Source organism: Sciurus vulgaris, assembly GCF_902686455.1.
Source record: "Sciurus vulgaris genome assembly, chromosome: 5".
In the NCBI taxonomy this organism is placed as follows: domain Eukaryota; kingdom Metazoa; phylum Chordata; class Mammalia; order Rodentia; family Sciuridae; genus Sciurus; species Sciurus vulgaris.
In genome coordinates, this window is record NC_136465.1 from 74,121,430 (window position 1) to 74,142,603 (window position 21,174).

The following is a 21,174-nucleotide window of genomic DNA, read 5'->3' on the forward strand; positions in this document are numbered from 1 at the left end:
AGCATTGTACTTTGCATTAAGAGGAATATGGTAAAACTGTTAAGAGGTGCTTTTACTGTTAAGAAACTTGCTTCCTAGAGATCAAAAAAAATATATATATCAATATCCCAGCGGCTTGGGAGGCTGAGGCAGGAGGATCTTGAGTTCAAAGCCTGCCTCAGCAACTTACTGAGGTGCTAAGCAACTCAGGGCGACCCTGCCTCTAAATAAAATACAAAATAGGGCTGGGAATGTGGCTCAGTGGTCAAGTGCCCCTGGGTTCAATTCCTGGTACAACCCCCCCAAATATATATCTCAAATATTATGTTCTATGGCAAGTGCTAATTGTATGAAATAGACAATGTTTTAGAGTTAGAGAAGAGAGATCAGTCTCAACCAGAGTAGTCAGAATGAGTAAGATTTGAATAAAGAAGTGAGGACAGTCCTAGGAAAGTCTGAAACTGATACCAAAAAAAAAAAAAAAAAAAAAAAAATCAAGAGGATTGATAGAATCTGAGGGAAGAGGGAAAAGGACAAATCAAAGATGGTTAAACTGTTAACACAGGGTCTTCAAACCTTTTTGGTGGTATAGCCACTGAGAAATTTGTGACTATATTTCTCTTACTTTATTTATTTATTTATATTTTAGTACTGGGGATTAAACTAAGGGGCACTTGGTCACTGAGCCACATCCCCATTCCTATTTTGTATTTTATTAAAGACAGGGTCTCACTGAGTTGCTTAGAGCCTTGCCATTGCTGAGGCTGGCTTTGAACTCATGATCCTGCCTCAGCCTCTGGACCTGCTGGGATTACAGGTGTGTGTGTAATTTTAATTTTAAACTTAACTTTGTAAGTTTAAACAACAGCAAATGATGTATGTGTGTGAGTGCATGTGCTTTGATTTTGTTTTTGCAGTGCCAGGGACTGAACCCAGGGTGCTCTGCCACTGAGCTACACTTCCAGCCCTAATTATTTTTTGAGGCAGGTTCTCCCTGGCTGGCCTTGAATTTGCAATCCTCCTGCCTCAGCCTTGAGTCACTGGGATTTATAGGTGTGTGCTACCAAGTTCCGTTGAAAATGTGTTTTAAGTATATGGTGAATATTTGCCATGCAGTCTGTTAAATAAGAATTACAGGAAGCCATTGTTTTAGACTAAATTCCTACAGTGGGCCTCAACAGACCTAGCTGAAAATTACTTATGCTAAAGTTCCATGTTACCAGGCACAGCAACACATGCCTGTAATCCCAGCTACTTGGGAGAATGAGGGAGGCTGAGGCAAGAGGATTACAAATTCCAGGCCAGTCTGGAAAACTCAGTAAGATATTGTCTCAAAATAAAAGAGCTGGGAGCAGTGGCACATGCCAGTAATCTCAGCGACTCATTGGTGGGTCATATCCTCATCCTTTTCTTATTTATTTATTTTTAAATTTTGAGACAAGGTCTTATTAAGCTGCTGAGGCTGACCTTGAACTTGTGATCCTCTTGCCTCAGCCTCTTGATTTGCTGGGATAACAGGCCTGCACCAGGTGGTCCACTCATTTTCTTTTTTAAAGGATGATTATAAAAGAATTAGGAAAGAAGATGCCTCAGGGTACAGACATAGCCTCAAGCATACCAATTTTAGAAAAAGCACAGGTGGAGGTTGACAACCTGGAACTGCTTTTCTTAAAACTCTCCATGTCTGTGTATCTTCTGGGAAGTCTGTGTACAACCAAGCACTGGTATCCCAGTGACAGAGCTCCCATCTCAAGGTGCCAAGTCTCATGATACCATGGTTAGCAAGAAGGTGGTGCCATTGAAAAGAGAGAAAGATTGGTTTGCTCTGGTGGTGGTGCTGCTGGCGATAGCTGAAGCTTGGAAAGAAGATAAATTCTTACAGAGACAGACCATAAAATAAGGGCAGACTAAGGGCTGAGTCTTGGAAAACACCAGTATTTAAGGGAGTGGAAGCAAAAGAGACTGAAGGCTGGGGATGTGACTCAATGTAGAGTGCTTGTCTAGCATGCACTAGGCCTTGGGTTCAATACCCCAGTATCTCAAAAAGAGACTGAGATAAGAGAGGTGTAATGGGGCATGCCTGTAATCCAGCTACTGGGTAATCCCAGGCCCTCAGGAGGCTGAGGCAGAAGGATCACAAGTTCCAGGCTATCCAGGGCAAGTTAATGAGATCCTATTTCAAAATAAAATAAAAAGGGTTGGAGTGCAGAAGAAACAAGATCTAAAGTAATGAAATAATCATGTGACCATTTGAGCAAACTAAGTAGTATAGAAAAGTGCTGTGATACAGATGTTTAAGCATAATGTTTCTTGCCATTCTTTCTGCCATTTGATCAGACTAGAAATACTCCCATGGGCAGCCACTGAGGGATGACTAACTTCTTCCTGGGCTAAGAAGCTTGTGACCTTTGAGTGCCTAATTCCTGTATGTTGTATCATAACTTTTCAGTTTTTGTTGATACCAGTCAGCCAACTGGTATAACATCACTCACTAGCACTGAATGTAAGAAGCCTTACTTAACTAAGAGCATTTGCTTAAATGGAGAAATTAAATATTTTTGGTAGGGCTTTGGGGATAGTTCAGGTTAATTTGGGCCTGAGACTGCAAACTATTTCTTAACATTCATAACAATACTTTGTTTTCTGCAAGTATTAACTATCCACTAGTTCATCTTTAAAATGTTTCCTATAGATTCGGGTACAGTGGCGCACACCTGTAATCCCAGCAGCTCAGGAGGCTGAGGCAGGAAGGTTGCAAGTTTGGGCCCAGCCTGAGAAACTGAGACCCTGCCTCAAAATAAAAAAATAAAGGGGCTGGAGTTGTGGCCCAGTGGTAGAGCGCTTGCCTAGCATGTATGAGGCACTGGGTTCAATTATCAGCACCACATGTAAATAAATGAGTAAAATAGTCATCTCGTTATTTAAAAAAAAATAAAAATAAATAAAAAATAAAAGGGACAGGATTGTAACTCAGTGGTAGAGTACCCCTGGGCTCAATCCCCATTACCACCCCCCCCCAAAAAAAAAGTCCCCTCTAGTATGAGGGTGTCACTCTGACCTTGAAGGAATGAATCCCTGGGTTTCATCCTCCAGCACCAAAAAGAAAAAAAAAAATAAGTTCCTCTATTCTTCATCCCCAGGACTTTTTGTGGGGCAGAGGAGTGCAGGTACTAGGAATTGAACACAGGGCACTGTACCACTTAGCTACATCCCCAGCTCTTTATTTTTTATATCTTGAGACAGGGTTTGCTAAATTGCCAATCCTTCTGCCTCAGACTTCCGAGTCACTGGGATTACAAAGGTATAACACCATGCCTGGCCCCAGGGTGTTTTTGATCACTTACCCTAGTTTTCTTGAATCCCATATCACAATTGTCAAACTATTTGAGATATTCAGACTGATGTAACTCTCAGAAATGAACTACCTTTTCCTCACAGTGCAGGAAGAGGAGATGGAGTCCCCAAGAAATAGATTAACAAAGTACAATAAAGCACTTAAATTTAGTATTAAGATGAAATGTTTTTTATTGTTGTTTGTTTTTTGTGTGTTTTGTTGTGTGGCTCAGGCTAGCCTTGAACTCCTGAACCCAAGCTATCCTGCCTCACCTCAGCTTTACTGGGACTAGAGCAGTATACTACCACACCTGGCTTAAAATTAAGTTTATAAATGTTTTTAGCTAGAAAGATAAGCAAGTTTAAATGTCTGTAGGGAGAGGGGATGAAACCAGAGAATAACAGTTGTAGCGTTAAAAGAGCATACAGCTAGTTACTAATGATTCCACTCCCAGATCACTGCCAAGTACCAAGGCATGTGGCAAGAATTTTAGAATGGAAATCAGGTGATGTGGATTCTAATTTGAGCCCTACCCTATTAAACTTGGGCATGCCAATTATCCCCTTTGGGCCTTAGTTTCTTATCTGTCTAATGAAGGGTTTGGAGCAGGTAATTTCTAAGATTTCTTTACTTCTAAAATTCTGTATTCATGAATAACCATTCAGCATATGACTCAGCTGGAGATATACAGAATTGTTGGAGTACGGAAGGTGGGTTGGCACCCTGCCCGTACTAATCAGCAAGGTTTAATCTGCTATACAGGGCCGGTTCTGAGCAAATTCCAAAGGTGGGGCACACCCCCCTAAATGTCCATAACCTACAAGGGCTTTTGGCAGCTGACAGAGGAGGTCATTAAGGAAGTTCTAAGCACTAATGTGCTTAATTGATTACCTATCACTTAAATAGTGCAAAGCAGGGCTGAACTCTTCTTTCTAGTTCTATTAGTCTCTCTTTTCTGTCAGTTCTCTAGCACAACAATTTCCATTTTGGTGAAAGCATAGGGAAAAAATGACAAATCTTCAAAATCTTCAAAGTAGAAATAGTTTAAATTATCATATCAAAATATTTGACAAAAACAAGCTACAAATAAGCCATATTTGGAAGCAGTCTTTTTTTCTTTCTTTCTTTCTTTTTTTTTGGTGGTACTAGAGATTAAGCCCAGGGCCTTGTACATGTTAGGCAAACACTCTTGATCAGCTATACACCCAGCCTATTTTCTAGTCTGTGAGCCTGTGAGTCTTGGGAGAATCTATTGGAATTTTTTGTTGTTGTTGGGAGTGGGGTGTGCATTAGTACTGTGGATTGAACCCAGGACCTCATAAAAGCACCCTACCACTGAGCTATATTTCCAGTTCCTTTTTATTTTGAGACAGGGTCTCTCTAGGTTGCTCAGGCTGGTCTCAAACTTTGGATTCTCCTGCCCTAGCCTCCTAAGTCCCTCCTATTAGGGGCATGTTCCACCCCACCCAGCTGTTTGAAATTTGATTCAAAGAGCAGGCAGCTCTCTGATAGACCCTGCATGTAGCCATCCAAGATTGTCTAAAGGAAATTACCCATTATCTATGGTAACATTTCATAGTCTAGAAAAGTTTTGAATTTTTGGTACCAGGGATTTGAAAAATATTTTCATGAAAATTTATAGACTGAAAGAACATTAAAGCTAAGAGAGACTTGTTTACTGTCACTTCTGTATTACAGCAGAAAAATAAAGTACCCCTAGGTTCAAGCCCCAGTTTAAAAAAAAAAAAAAAAAAAAAAGACACCTCTGTTGCCTGTATTCATTTATTTTTATTTTATTTTTTTTGGTACTGGGGACTGAACCCAGGGATGCTAAACCACTGAACCACATTCCTAACCCTTTTCATCTTTTGAGACAGGGTCTCACTAAGTTGCTTGGGGCCTCACTAAGTTGCTGAGGCTTTCCTCAAACTTGTGATTCTCTTGCCTTAGCCTCTCAAGCCCCTTGTAGACTTGCACCACCATGCCTGACTGCTATACTAAGGACATTTAATTACATTTTAATTATTTGTAAATTGGTAACCATGGGGCTGAGCTCTGGAATCCAGAGTGATCTATTTTAGAAATTCAGCTCTGCAGCTTGGGCAAATTATTCACATTATTTGTACCTCAATTTTTTCATTGTGATATAGGGAAAATACCAGTCATCCTGCAGGGTTGTTGTGCAAAAGCACCGTATATACATAGTATATATACAGTAGTCCCCCTTATCCAAGATTTTGCTTTCTGAACTTCCAGTTACCTGAGGTTTCCGTTATCTGTGGTCAACTTTATATGAAAATATTGAATGACGGGGCTGGGGTTGTGGCTCAGTAGTAGAGCCTTGTCTAGCATGTGTGAGGCAGTGGTTCATTTCTCAGCACCACATATAAATACATGAATACAATAAAGATCTATCAACTTTAAAAAAATTTTTTTAATACTGAATGGAAAATTTAAGAAATAAGCAAGTCATAAATTTTATATTACACATAATTCCATTCTGAGAAGTGTGACAAAATCTTGCACTGTCATGCACTGTCCAGTCCAGTATATAAACCATCTCTTTATGGTTTATATCTTTATCTAGGGTATCCACACTGTGTATGCTACACACTTATTAGTCACTTTGATAAGCACTTGGTTATCAGAGTGCTGTGGCAATATCAGTGTCCCAGTGCTTGTATTCAAGTAAGCTCTGTTTTACTTAATAATGGCCCCAAAGTAATGCTGGCAATTTAGATATGCCAAACAGAAGCTGTAAATAGTGCTCTCCTTTTTTTTTTTTTTTTTTGGTGGTGCTGGGGATCGAACCCCAGGGCCTTGTGCATGCAAGGCAAGCACTCTACCGACTGAGCTATCTCCCCAGCCCCCAATAGTGCTCTCCTGAAGTGAAAAAGTTGCAGTACAGCCCGATGAACTGGCACACACCAGAATTCCAGCTACTTGAGAGGCTCAGGAAGGAGGATCCCAAAGTTTAAGGTCAGCCTGGGCAACTTAGTGACACCCTGCCTCAAAAAAGGGCAGGGATGTACTTTAGTGGTAGAATACCCTGGCAAACAAACAAACCCCGCCCCCCAACAAAGCCCAAAACCAAGAGACCACATTCCTATAACTTATTAAAATACATTGTTATATTTGTTTTATTATTATTAATTTATTACTGTGCCTAATTTGTCAATTAAACTATCATATGTATGTACAGGGGAAAAGACATATATAGGGTTTGGTACTGTGCTTTCAGGTATCCACGGTAGGGATGGTCTTGGACCCTACTATATTTCATTTAGACTACTTTAAAAATACTCTCTATATGATCAAATACTCTGTGTAAGCATATCTGTCCATAACTTCTTAAAAATTAGTTTTTTATGTTTTTTAAGATAAAACTCAGATTCAAAAATCTGAGTCACTTAGGGATGACAAAATTTGGGCATTTACCCATCTTGAACTTATTAAACTAAATAAAAGCTATGGAAAATTTAAAAAATGAAGTTAGGGCTGGTACACCTGGAACTTGTGCCTCAGTCTCCCAAGTAGCTGGAATTATAGGTGTAAGCCACCACACCAGGCTTACTTTTGTAAAACTTGTTAGAGGATATTTTTGTATTCTTTTTAACTCTTCAGGGCTGGGGATGGAACCCAGGATGGTTTCATGAATGCATGCTAAGTACCCACCCTACCACTAGCTACATCCCTAACCCTGATTTTTATAAAGAAGTTGTATAAGCTTCACGTCCCATAAATTCTGGATTATTAAAAAAAATAAACTGGGCATGGTGGCGGATACCTGTAGTACCAAGTGACTCAGAAGGCTGAGGTGAGGCAGGAGGAGTCCAAGTTTGAGGCCAGCCTGGTCAACTTGGTGAGACAGTAGACCTATCTCAAAATAAAAAAGAAAGAGGACTGGGAATGGAGCTCAGTGATATTAGTGCCCTTGGGTTCAAGCCTAAGTACCAATAATAACAACAACAAAAAATCCAATACAACAAAACTAGATATATGCCTAAAAATTCTGTTGCTTCTTCCAGAATTCTGTGGTAACAGAGCTTCATCAAGGTTTTCCAATAAATAGACATACTCCCAAAATTAGTTCCAGTGGGGCTTCGCAGGGAGGGGGTTGTCTGGCCAAGTGTTGTTGGTGGTAGGAACCTGGCTGTTAGTAGCTGCATCAGGCCTGAGGAGCAGGGAAGCTTAGTAGTGTGATTCCCAGGAAGAGCCAGCTGGGATGTGGGTGGCAAGGGGTAGTACCTCGGAAGCCAATGTGAAAAGAAGAGGCAGCAAGACTAATTAATAGTCTGGACTTTGGGATACACCATCACCCCAATTCATGGTGCTTATACATATAAAGGAAAATCATGTGATGCAGAGCCTCTTTCTTTTTCATTAACATTTTTACATACAGTGGCTAAAATCTGGTGTTTATCAAAAGAGCTGCAGCCAGAATTAGGGCAGGCAGGGAAAAGAATGATGGTGGGATGTAGCTGAGGTAAGCTGAATTTTTATATGCTAAAGCTGTGTAGTATAGACAGTAGGAACAACTGTTTCAGTCCAGGATTGGAAAGGATGGTGCAAACTGAACATAGCTGTTTTTCACCTGGGGCAATAGATCCATCAGAGGCACAGAGAAGCAGTGAGTGGGCCACTCCTGTTCCAGGTTTCTCTGGTTCTCCCACTTGCTCCTGATCTTTCTCTCAAGTCCTTTAACTTCTTGTTCTCTCCTTTTCATTCTATTCTATATTCTTGTAAGTGCTTTGTTTCTATTTTTAATATTTATTGGACTACATACTTCATGGTTCTCAAGGAAGTCCAACTAGCATGTGGTATTGTGCCCCTTCCCCCCATGGCCCTGGTCTGTAGCACAGAAAAGGTTGTTCACTCCTGGTCTAACTTGATCTAGACTAGGGTTGCCCACAGGTTGCCCTGTCACTGCCAAGTGACTAATCAGCTGCTCTTTCTCCAGTCCTCCCAAACACTTGTCAGGAAAACATCTCTTTTAGAGTGTCCAAACCTAATCTCTGTATACACAATTAAGACAGGTGAGACTTCCTTTCTCAATAGGTGTTTCAGCAAATGAAACAACAAGCTGCTTTTTACCCAGATAAGATTCTAAGAGAACCCTAGTTGTTCTTAGGAATCTGAATACATGTAATTGCTGGTCTTTCTCACTCTCTTTATCCCTCAAAAGAAAATAGAAAGGGGGAGTATGAACTCTATAAAAATATTTTCCTGCTACTTTTCTGTCTTCCTTCTGAGAATTGAAGCAGGGGCGTTTTACTACTGAGACTTATCCTCAGTTCTTTTTGTTATTTACTTATAGATCGACACAACACCTTTATTTATTTATATGTGGTGCTGAAGATCAAACACAGTGCCTCACAAGTGCTAGGTGAGTGCTCTACCACTGAGCCACAACCCCAGCCCTTATCCTCAGTTCTTTTTGTTTAAATTTTGAGACAGGGCCTTATTAAGTTGCTGAGGCTGGTCTCAAACTTGAGATCCTCCTGCCTCAGCCTCCCAAGTTACTGGGATCACAGGTATGGGTCACTGTGCCCAGCTTCTCCTGCAATGTATTCTCTTCAATACCCACATACCTTTGTAGCAGTTTTTCCTTTAGAAAATAAAGAAATAAGTAAAAATGGGCAAAGTAAAACACTGGATTTTGTTAAGTCCCATGTCACCTTAGGAACTTGAAATTGGCCTAAACAAAAATCATTTTATTTTCAGTGATAGAGCCCCTTGCCTAGTATGCCCAAGGCCTTGGGTTCAATTCCCAGCACTCCACAAAAACAAAAATTTAAAAACAAGATTTTACAGGCAGTGTAGTACAAAATGCACTTCTCTCCCTATAGCATTTATTAATGGAAGTAATTAGGGAACAGTCCCCCCCCCCCCCCCTTTTGGTACTGGAGATTGAACCCAGGGGTGTTTTACTACTAAGCCACATTCCCAGTCCTTTTTAAAAATTTTGGGACAGGGTCTGAAAATTAACTGAGTTGCTAAGGCTGGCCTCGAACTTGCAATCCCACCTGTCTCATCTTCCAGTGTTGCTGGGATTACAGGAATGTGCCACCATGTGTTGTGAGTAGGGTGATTTATTTGATAAATTTTTGATTCAATTAAGCACAAATATCTTTTTTCATGTTTCAACGAAATGAATCAATTCTACTACTATTCATTGGTTTTCAGTTTTTCACATGTCATAGGTGAAATACAACTGACTCAAAAGTCATTGCTGGAGCCAGGCGTGGTGATACACATCCATAATCCCAGTTGTTTGGGACGCTGAAGCAGGAGTATCACAAGTTCAAAGTCAGCCTCAGCAATTTAGCAAGGCCCTTTCTCAAAATAAAAAATAAAAAGGGCTGGGGATGTGGCTCAGTGGCAAGTGCCCCTGGGTTCAATCCCAGGTACCAAAAAAATAAGTAAATAAAATGTAGATTTAAAATTTCTGAAGGGAGGCCATACCCTCACATCATGCTGCAGAGAAAATATGGGAGAATGGTTCAAAGCAAAGAACAGAACCAGAACTAGGGGTGTGGCTCAGTAGTACAGGGCTTGCCTCTAAAGTGGAAGGCCCTGGGTTTCTCCCCAGCAGGGCAAAACAAAACAATTACCAAATTCAACATTATGCTTGTTAAGGTATACAAAACCTTCTGGCTAAGAATGATCATTCTGTCACTTCCACTTCATTATTAGTAGATGGATTTTCTTTATAGGGTAATTTTATACAAAGTAAAGGTTGTTGCATTTTTCTTTAACACAATTGTTACTTCATGTTATCAGGAGCAGAGAACAAAGCTGGGATTCAGCTGCCCACTAATTCTCATGCCTGCACTAGATCTCAGACTAGCTAACATTTATGGGAATATTTCTTTGAACAAGAATTGTAAGCACTTTGTAAACATTGACTCTTATAACAACCCTAAAATGGGTTACCCTCATTTTCAGGTGAGAAAGCTGAAGCACAGAGAAGTTTAGTTACTTACCTAAAGCTACAGAGCCGGCTGGTAGCACAGCTGGGATTTCAACCCAGACCCTTGGCTCCAGTCTGTTTTTTAACTACTCTGCTATACCACCTCTCTAGTGCCTCAGTCTTCCCCAAATGACCACCATATTCTATACATATACATACATACCCAGGGTCATTCATGAAAATCTGAACCTTGAACCCATGACATCATAGAATTTTCTACCTCTCCTGGCTGCCCAGTATCTCTCCTTCCCATTTCACAAATTAAACTTCCTCTAACACTGCTTTGAATACACCATACCCTGCTCAAAATACTCCATGGTTTCCTACTAGCCACAGATGAAAATCAACTTTTTTTTTTTTGAGTACTGGGGATTGAATCCAGGGACACTTAACCACTAAGCCACATCGTTAGCTCTTTTTTGTATTTTTACTTAAAGATAAGGTCTCACTGAGTTGCTTAGGGCCTTGACAAGTTGTTGAGGCTGGCTTTGAACTCATAATTCTCATGCCTCAGCCTCCTGAGCTGCTGGGATTATAGGCATGTGCCACTGTGCCGGGTTTGAAAATCGACTTTTGAATTTGGCACTTGAGGCCCTTCACAACCTGTCTTTCTGATCATACTGTTCATTCTATCCCTATGTGAACCCAAGGTTTTTTTTTCCCCCCTCTATGATCATACATAGTCCCTCTTCCTTCTTTAAAGAAAGTGTCCAATTAGTGGACTGTAGTATATTCACAATGTTTTGCAACTATCTTCAAGATCTAATGCCAGAACATTTCCATGAGCCCAACAAGAAACCCTATACTTTGTAGCAGACTCTCCCAGTTCACCCCTTCTCTTATTTCCAGGCAACCACCAACCTATTTTTTGTTTTTATGGATTTACTTATTTTGGGTCTTTCATATAAATGAAGCCAAGTAATATGTGGCCATTTGTGGTTTTTTTCCACTTAGCATAATATTTTCAAAGTTTATGTGTGTGGTAGCATGTATTGGTACCTCTTTCATTTTTATAGCTTAATAATAGTCCATTGTATTATGAAATATTCATCAGCTGATGGACAACTGGGTTACTTCTACTTTTTAGCCATTGTAACAACACTATGAACACTGGGTGCAGTGGCAACCTGGGAGGTTGAGCAGGATCCCACCGTTGAGACTAGTCTGGGCAACTTAGTGAGCTCTGTCTCAAAATTTAAAGAAAAGGGTAGGGAATATAGCTCAGGGATAAAACAGTGGGTTCTATTCCCAGTACTGTTAAAACAACAAAGAAAAAAAAAAAGCTATGAATACTTAAGTACAAGGTTTTGTCTGAACTACTGTTTTCAGTTTTTTGAGTATATCTTTAGGAGTGGAACTGCTAGGTCATATGGTAACTGTTTAACTTTTTGAGAAACTTCCTAACTGCTTTCCAAAGGGACTGCACCATTTTATATTCCCACTAGCAATGCATGAGGGCTACAATTTCTCCACATCCTTGCCAACACTTGTTTTTTTTGTTGTTGTATTTTTTATTATAGCCACCCTAGTGGGTGTGAAGTGATACGTCAGTGTGGTTTTGATTTTAATTTCCCTAATGAGTAATGATGTTGAACATTGTTCCATGTGCTTATCAGTCATTTGTGTATTTTCTTTAGAGAACTGTCTATTCATAACCCTTGCCCATTCTGGTTTTTTGTATGTTTGTTTTGGTGGTACCCAGGGTATTTTACCATCGAGTTACACCCTCAGTCCTTTTTATTTTGTGTTTTGAGGTAAGGTCTCATTCAGTTGCTTAGGATCTCCTTAGGTTCCCCAGGCTGGCCTTGAACTTGTGATTCTCTTGCCTCAGTCTCCCAAAATGCCTGAATTGCACAAGTCTTAATTTTGATCACCTCCAACTTATCACTGACCATACCAGTCAGAAATGATCTACTTCTTTCAACATCAGCATCTTAGTATTACTTGATTTGGGGAGAATTTTTGAAAATATTAAAAATTACATATTTTACAATTTAATAAAATATACATAAAATTTGATATAAAACAGGATGGCAGAATCTGGGGATATGGCTCAGTAGTAGTCCTGGGCTCAATTCCCAGCACCAAAATAAAGCAAAACAAAATAACAACAATTAAAAAAAAACAAAACAAAAACAAACAAACAAACAAAACATACAGAGGACAACACTTGAAGAAATTTGGAATTTCTGGTGAGATAGTGACCTGGATCTCCTTGACAGTTTGTTAGGCTCTTAGTGGCTTACAGCACTTCTGCTGTACTGCTGAGCCTAACTGACACTGGGCATACTTGCAAGTTGGCTGCATATATTTAAAAAATAAATGCAAGTTGGGGTATGTAGCTCAGCTCAGAAGTAGAGTGCTTGCCTACTACGTGTGAGGCCCTGGGCTTGAATCCAGCACTGGAGAGAAAAAAAGAAAGAAAGCACTGCTATCTAGAAGCATGCATATTTGCCTTTACATCCTATTATTATTTGTACTCGGGATTGGACCAAGGGATGCTTTACCACTGAGCTACATCCCTAGTCCTTATTTTATTTTATTTTAGGACTATCTCGCCAAGTTGCAGAGGCTGGCCTGGAACTTGTGATCCTCCTAGCCTTCCAAATTGCTGGGATTATAGGCATGCCCAGTTCATTTCCTATTCTTTTGTGTGTGTGGTGCTGGGGATTGAACCCAGGGCCTCATGCATATAGGCAAGCACTCTACCACTGAGCTACATCCCCAGCTTATTTCCTATTTTTTCAGAGTCAATGATCGTGAAGAATTAAAAAGTTGAGTTAGATTATCCTTTAGCTAAAGAATGAGGATTTCTAATAACTCAAAGTTCACCACTTTCAGTCAAGGTCCCAGTATGTCTGTACTTCAACTTTAATCAATCTTTTCCACTTCTGGCTCAGTAGTAGCCCTGGGCTCAATTCCCAGCACCAAAACAAAGCAAAACAAAACAACAGCAATAAACAAACACAAAACAACAAAACCCCCAAGCAACACAGAAAACAATACTTGAAGAAATTGTCTGAGGTATATGCTATATAGGGCACTAGGGCACTATTCCAGTTGGCTTCTGCTTGCTGGCCTGTAAACAGTAGTTTTATGGACAGTAATCCAGAATGGTGTCCAAGTCCATCTGAGTTTAGAATTGCTATCACAGCAGAAATTGGAAACTTCTAGCCATTTACCATTTCTACATGGATGCTGTTTCTCATTATAGCATGCAAATATACTGAAATCAAAACTTTAGCCTTCTGGAATTTAATATCCCAAGATTTGCACACAATTATCTGCACATAAATCCTCTAGTTTCACAGTGAATTCTTTTATTGCCTGCAAAATTACTATCTTACCATATATAAATTTTATGTAGCAGATATGATCACTTATGGTTTTCTTATGAAAATGCCATAGCAACCTGAATACTTGGTACTGAAAAACAGCTTTAATTGACAGAAGCTTTTTATTCTTAATTTAGTTAGAGTGAGACATTTAAATGATCTACTTGAAGACTTCATGTAAGCTAAAATCAAAACCTGGGTCTGATAATTTCTGACCTAATCTTCTGACAAACTGTTATAGTAATAATGAGACAGAATCTATATGTGAAGCCTCTGTTACTAACAATAGCCATACATGTATGTGGTTCTTATACAGAATTCTTTATTCAGCGTGTCCAGAGCTTCATGAATTTCACTGATCTTCAAAACTACTGACTGAAGAGGGAGGAACTTAGATTTAAAAAAGTGTCTCAAGTCAAAAAGAAATTCTTATCTAGAAATTACTCATCTTTTTTTCTCCCTTTAATGTTTTACTCTCCATGCCCCCTTCCTGTTTTGAAGACAGAGAAGAAACAATGATACATATGATATCTTTTGAACTATATAAATTATAGATAGCTTTGGAGTGTCTAGGAAGCCGTTATTGTTTGACCAAGAGAACTCCAATTTGGGGAATGGGGTTGTGGCTCAGTGGCAGAGCACTTGTCTTGCATGTGTGGGACACTGGGTTTGATCTTCAGCACTACATAAATAAATAAAATAAACGTATTGTATCTATTTACAACTTAAAAAAAAAAAAAAAAAAAAAGAAAAGAACTCCCATTGGGCCCTAAATCTCCTGGTACTTGATTTAGGCAACTGTAGGGAAAATTAATCTCTCTCTCTCAAACACATACCCATACCCCTTAAAAACTATGCTTGGGAAGTTTTTTTTTTTCCCCCTTTAGGGGCACTCTACCACTAAGCTGGCCTCAAACTTGCGATTCTCTTGCTTCGGCCTCTTGAGTAGCTGGGATTAACAGGGGGCTGGCTTGGAGAGAATTCTTTTCTTTAATATTATAACAGCTTTCCCTGGCATCTGCAACCCTGTAACCAGGACACTAATTTTTGTTAAAGTCACAGATTTAGTAAGTGTATTAAGAAAAATGTAAGGAGATAATTAGGAGTATTTTATTGCTTAAGGTGGCCGATATGAGACAGAAGGAAAGATGGAGCTACTAGTCCAAACACCTTATGAAAAAAATTCTGTATCTGATCTCATCAAAAGTATGAAGCAGTTGGTGCAGATTATGATAGTTATGACAATGGTGACCATGATCTTAACAATATTATTTGATAATATTATCAACATCTGAAGAACAAGAGATGCCAGCTAATGAGGGGATACTAAGCCATACATAATAATCTGATAAAGTTTTGGTTATTTCTAAGATCATAGCACACAACATTTCAAAAAGTTTAAGATCCTATTATAATCTCAAGTATTATAAAATAAGATTCATGAAGAAAAACCTACTGCAGTCATCTTCAAATTCCAGGGGTAATAAGTAGAATCTGGAAGGCTTGTTAAAAGGCACTGGTCCTGGGTCCCTGGACAGTCTCTCATTCTCCAGGTCTGGGGTAGACCCAGAAATATGCTCTTCTAACAAGTTCCCAAGAAATGCAGATGCTCTTGGTTCTAAGACACACTTTAGGGGCTGGGAAGAGCTCAGTCGGTAGAGTGCTTGCCTTGTAAGCACAAGGCCCTGGGTTCAATCCTCAGCACCAAAAACAAAACAAAAAAAAACGATGCTCTTTAAGTCTCTCCTTGGAAAGGGAAATTAATGTTTACTGAGAGTAAAGGAAAAGAACAATTATTTAAAACTGTTGGGACAGGCTTAGTCAGATGTTTACATAGTTCATATACACTTAGTGCTTATGGCATCCCAATAAGCAATGATTCTCAACTGTTTCCACAGCAGAGGAGAATGAGCATGTCACACAAAGGGCGTGCCTAAGAAGTCCTCTAGAAATATAAAATGATTCTTTTGATGACTATTGTTTTAAAAATTCATATGAATTTTGCATTGTTTGTAAATACTGTTTGTTTTTATACATTAAATATAATTCTAAAAATTTTTTATCAGATAAAAGTGCTTAGCTTTTAGTCTTAATACTTTAGAAAAATTGGTCTTTGGGGCATGAAAAAATGGATGGCTTAAACAGCTAGTACATATTTGATCCAGAACTTGAACCTAGGCCTATAGGTCTTTAAAGACAATCACAAATTACTACCTTATTCTGCCACCCACCCTTACCTACCTGAAAGGTCTGATTTTTTTTCTTGACTCTTTTAAGGCTATTCTATTTTTCTAGCCAAAGTGGACTATTTACTGTTCCTCAGATTTTTCTCAGTTTTCCTGATCTCCACATATATGTTCATTACTCTTTGTAGTGGGCAAGCACTCCCTTTCAACTCTACCTGACTGGAATCCTACCATCCTTTTAAGGCCCTGCAGAAATGCTATTTTTCCCTCTGAAAATCAAATACCATTTCTGTAAGGCTGCTAGACTGAACACAAGCGAGTTCCCATGGTTGCCCAGACATGCTTTAATGCCAGTGGGCATGTAATTTTCCTGTAAATTAGCTTGTGCAAATAATCTCAAGGGCCCTAATTTATGCATGTCTTTGCAAAGAGATGGTTATGTTTGACAATAAACTTATACTGGAATTCAAAACATGAAGTTTTGTACAATGTAAGATCTTGAAGTATAGAAAAAGTAGTTGAAAAAATATATTTAAAATAAATTCTCGAGCTGGGGTTCTAGCTCAGTGGAAGAATGCTTGCCTAGCACGTGTGAGGCACACATATAAACAAAAACAAAATAAAGTCCATCGACAACTAAAAAATATTTTTAAAAAATTCCCAAATAAGTTTTAGGTGATGATGAAATTTATGGCTATGAATTAGCATAAAGTCTAAAAAAATGTCTAAAAAATGAACAAGTAATAAGACTTTCAGAATTAGAAAGGCCTTTGAAAGGCATTTAGGATACCCCTCCCTATTTTATAGAATTTTTGGATCCTGCTTTGTATTATGATCAGAAGTCCCATTCGTTTAGTTAATTCTATTTAATTTCCAGCTAGTTTAACCTTGGTTTCTTTATATTTTGATTTCAAAGCTACCCAAAGAAAGTTTTTTGTACTGAATAATGGATTTTTCCTGAAGGGTCAGTTGTGACTTTGGTCCAAAGGGAACTAAACCACATGATTTCCTTTGATTTTAAAGCTTGCTAATGTTAATGATGCTAATTCTGAACCTCTGAGGAGTGAATTCTTACCCCAACTGCAATTTTTGATCAGCCTGATTGCCAAGCTACAGCCATGGCCAAGACTAGGGAACACTCATACTCAGCATAGTGGCCATCTGCTCCATTTGGCCAGCTCTAGCTTTGGACACTGAGAGGTATCTCATGCTGGGCACATCTTGGTTTAACCACAGAGAGCCAAGAAAAAGGATTATCAAGAGCACTTCTTTTCCACCCCCACATGCTCTTCCCAATTAAACTATGGTTAAGAGCAGACAGGGAAGAGTCTAGCAGAACTGAGTGTGACCTTAGTCAAGTTACTTAACCTTTGTAGGCCCTCATTTCCTATTTGTACAAGGGAGATCATACCAGTACTGTAATTATCTTATGGGTAATTGGCAGGTTTCACCAGGGAGTTGCCTGTGGAGCATTTAGGATAATGTCTGGTATGCAGTAAAAGCTTTAATAAATGCCAGCTGTTACTACTATCAATAAGGGGCAGTAACATTAACATAATCAATATGAATTAGATTCTCTTTTCTTTTTAATGGTATGGGGAATGAACCCAGGAGCACTTTACTGCATCCCTAGTCCTTTTTTTTTTTTTTTTTTTTAAGACAGACTCTCACTAAATTGCTCAGGCTGGCCTTGAAAACTTGTGATCCTTCTGCCTCAGACTCCCAAGTTGCTGGGATTACAGGCGAGCGCCACCACGCCCAGCTGCTGCTAAATGCCTTTTCTGAAGAACTCAAAGGTGGCCACGTGGCTAAAAGTTGTGAACTTGCTTGACGCGAGGCTGGAGCAGTAGGCAGGGGCTTACCAGCCATGTATGGAAGCCCCTGAAGGGATCTGAACAGAAGAGGCACAGCATCGGCTCCCTCTGGCTGCTTTTGGAGAGTGGACTGGAGGGGGCAAGAAGAGAATTAGAGACCAGTCAGGAGGCTGCTTGGGTGGTTCTAACGAGAGATGGCTGGTGGCTGTGGTGATGGAGAGAAGTAGATGAATTTGAGACACAATCTGGAAGTTATATTGATAGGATTTGGTGACTGGAATGTGAGGGGTAAGTGATGGGGGATGACAAAGTTGATTCTTTGGTTTCTGGCATGAACAACTGTGTAGATAAAAGTGATTCTTTTTCTCAGTGCAACCCCCCTGCCTCCAAGTCATTAAAATTTCCTGTCCAGATAATTGTTTTTTCTCATTAGTTTCTCTAGCTCCTGTCTATGACTACTTCAGATCACCCTATGCTGTGGGCTGGGTGCAGTGGTATTTCTATAATTATAGCAAGTTGGGAGGCTGAGGCAGGAAAATTGCAAGAGCGAGACCCTCAGCAGGTTATGGAGACCCCCGTCTCAATATTAGGGAGAAAAAAAAAAGGGTGCAATGTAGCTTAGTGGTAAAGCATCCACGGATCCAATTCCCAGTACCATAAAACAAAAAACAAGCCAAACCACCCTATGCTGTATTATCTTCCCAAATACAGTTCCAATCACATTACTTCCCAGTCAGAACTCTCTACTGGGGGTGAAGGTGTAGCTCAGTGGTAGAGCTCTTGTCTCCTATGTGTGAGGTCTTGGGTTTGAGCCCTAGCCCCATGAAAAACAACAACAACGAAAAACTCTTACTTAAGTAAGAACTCATTACTTTGGTTTTCAGGGCTCCATAACCTAACAGTTCTGGCCTCTTTCTCTCTTTTTTTTTGTACCAAGGATTGAACACAGGGGCACTTTAACCACTGAGCCACATCCCTAGCCCTTTTTATTTTTCATTTTAAGAAAGGGCCTCACTAAGTTGCTGAGGCTGGCTTTGAACTTGTAATCCTCCTGCCTCCGTCTCCAGAGCTGCTCCAGTGCTTCCACTGCCCTTGCCTCTACAGGGTCATGAATATTGCTTGGTCCACAGTAGGTACATTTTCTTGAATTTATTTGAAACAATTTATGTTAAGGAGTAACAAGACTCACTTGTTGAAGGGGAGGTTTCCCAGCAGCATCTGCCAGCACCAGGGCTCAAGCAAAATTCACTATTAGCACCCTTCTACCAAATTCCTTGAAATGATACATAATACAAATGTACCTACACACACCCTTTTAATAGAGTCTTTTGGCTACTCAAAATGCTCCAACATAGCAGTTCACAAAAACTTACCCTTTCCTTGAAATATTAAATATTAAAAATTACAAGGGATATCTGGGGTTGTAGCTCAGTGGTAGAGCACATGTGAAGCACTGGATTTAATCCTCAGCACCACATAAAAATAAATAAAATGAAGGAACTGTATATATCTACAACTAAAAATATTTTTTAAATCTTACAAGGGAGAAGGGGGTTAGTTCAGTAATGTGTGCTTAGCACGTATGAAGACCCTAGTTCAATTCCCAGCACTGTTTTCCACTCCAACCTCCACCCTTCAAATGACAGCCTCTACTTCAGAATTTCTCAAATTGCTTTCTATAACTCATTAATGGACCATGAAATCAATTTAGTGGGTCATAAATAATAATAATAATAAAACAGTGAGGGCACATATCATTTTCTGAAACTTGTTTCGAATACATATATACACATATATACCTGTGTGTGTTCTGGGTCACAATGTAAAATATATTTCTTTTTAAAAAAATATTTTTAGTTATATCTGGACCCAATACCTTTATTTTTCTTATTTTTAGGTGGTGCTGAGAATCGAACCCAGTGCCTCACATGTGCTAGGCAAGCACTGTACCACTGAGCCACAACCCAGCTCTGTAAAATGTATTTCTTACCATTAGTCCTAGTAAAAAGTTTGAAAGTCAGTGCTTTAATGCTATGTGCCCCATTCCCAGTTCAGCACACACAACTCAAGCAGAGAAAGTAAGATGTTAATAGTGATGATTAAAAGTGATTTACACTTTATTTTTTGTGGTACTGGGGATTGAACCCAGGGGCTCTTTACCATTGAGCTACATCCCCATCCCTTTTTAATTTTTTAATTTTAAGACAGGGTCTCACCAAGTGCTAAAGGTCTCATTAACTTGCTAGGGCTGGCCTTGAACTTGCAATCCACCTGCCTCAGCCTCTAGAGTTGCTAGGATTATAGGCATGTGTCAGTGTGTACACTTTAAAATGTGACTAATACACCTAACTCTCCCCTTCAGAGGTGCTTTCAACTCAAATTCATCTCTAATTAGTAGAAGTGAATAAGAAATCATTTTGGACTACAGGCCTTCTTAGTATCCCTACAAAGATTTCCTCCAGAGTTAGGCACAGTGGCACCCACCTTTAATCCCAGGGACTCAAAGGTTGAAGCAGTAGGACTGCAAGTTCAAGACCAGCCTCAGCAGCTGAGGCTGTAAGTTGAGGCTGTAAGCAACTGAGTGAGATCTTGTCTCAAAATAAAAAAAATAAAAAAGGATTGAAGACGTGGTTCATTGGTAAAGTGGCCTTGGCATCAATCACCAGTACCAAATTAAAAAAAAAAAAAAAAAAAAAAAAAGAAAGAAAAAAAAGATTTCCTCCAAGATTCCAGTTCCCTGAGAGAGCTGGGTTCAGGAACAGGAACTCACTGCTAAAAGGTCAATGTTTCTAGATTACAATATACAGAAGTGGTAATATTTTTGAAAGGGAGAAATATTTACAACCAAAATGCACTCCTTCTTCCATGCACATGTCAAACTTATCAATTTATATTTACATATACTTAACTTATGCCTACAAATACAATCATACATATCCACCTAAAAACAGCTATAACTGGGCTGTGTATAGCTCAGTGGTAGACTAGTTGCTTAGTTCATGCAAGGCCCCAGGTTCAATGCCTAGCACTGCAAAAAAAACAAAAACAAAACTATAACTCATATGAGGCAACATAAAGCCCAAGTTGATCTAAAGTGAGAAACAATGAACTATTGCTACTGAAAGCAATATTACATTTAAGATAAGAAGAAGAATGGTAGTATGGACAAGGGGGGCTTGGGAGTGTGGTACAAGTACTGCACCAAGCAATAAGATGAGAAAAGAGGGGTAGCGTATGGAGCTATTTCCTAGTCAGCTGGATGCCCCAAGACAGTACATAGCAGTAACCCCCAAGAGTGCACAAGCAGTATTTGATTTTTCAGCACACAAATGACAAATTCCAAGTCCTACTTCCAGCCTGCTTCATTTAACAGGTTGCTCCTTATAGTGTCACTACCTCTGTTATGTTTTCAATATATGATTGAGAATCAACAGTGAGCTTCCTAACTAATGAATGTAAACACTCTTAATTGCCAATTTCAATTCCAACAAATAACTGGGTCAGAAGCAAGGTTCAAAGAGTAGGAAGTTCAAAGCTGGTATGGTACAAAGAA

At 39.4% G+C, this 21,174-nt stretch overlaps 1 protein-coding gene across 2 annotated transcripts in view; it reads right to left on the reverse strand.

The window, feature by feature from the left end:
- LPCAT3 (lysophosphatidylcholine acyltransferase 3) overlaps nt 1-21,174 on the reverse strand; it is a 44,265-nt gene that overhangs the window by 21,221 nt on the left and 1,870 nt on the right. Inside the window, exon 2 of one of the 2 annotated variants that reach the window (XM_079141100.1) lies at nt 17,670-17,751. The exons of the other annotated variant lie outside the window; for it this stretch is intronic. Within the exon in view, the coding sequence (XP_078997226.1) occupies nt 17,670-17,676 (7 nt within the window). The 5' untranslated portion in view covers nt 17,677-17,751. The remainder of the gene's footprint in view (nt 1-17,669; nt 17,752-21,174) is intronic. 2 annotated transcript variants of the gene reach the window in all.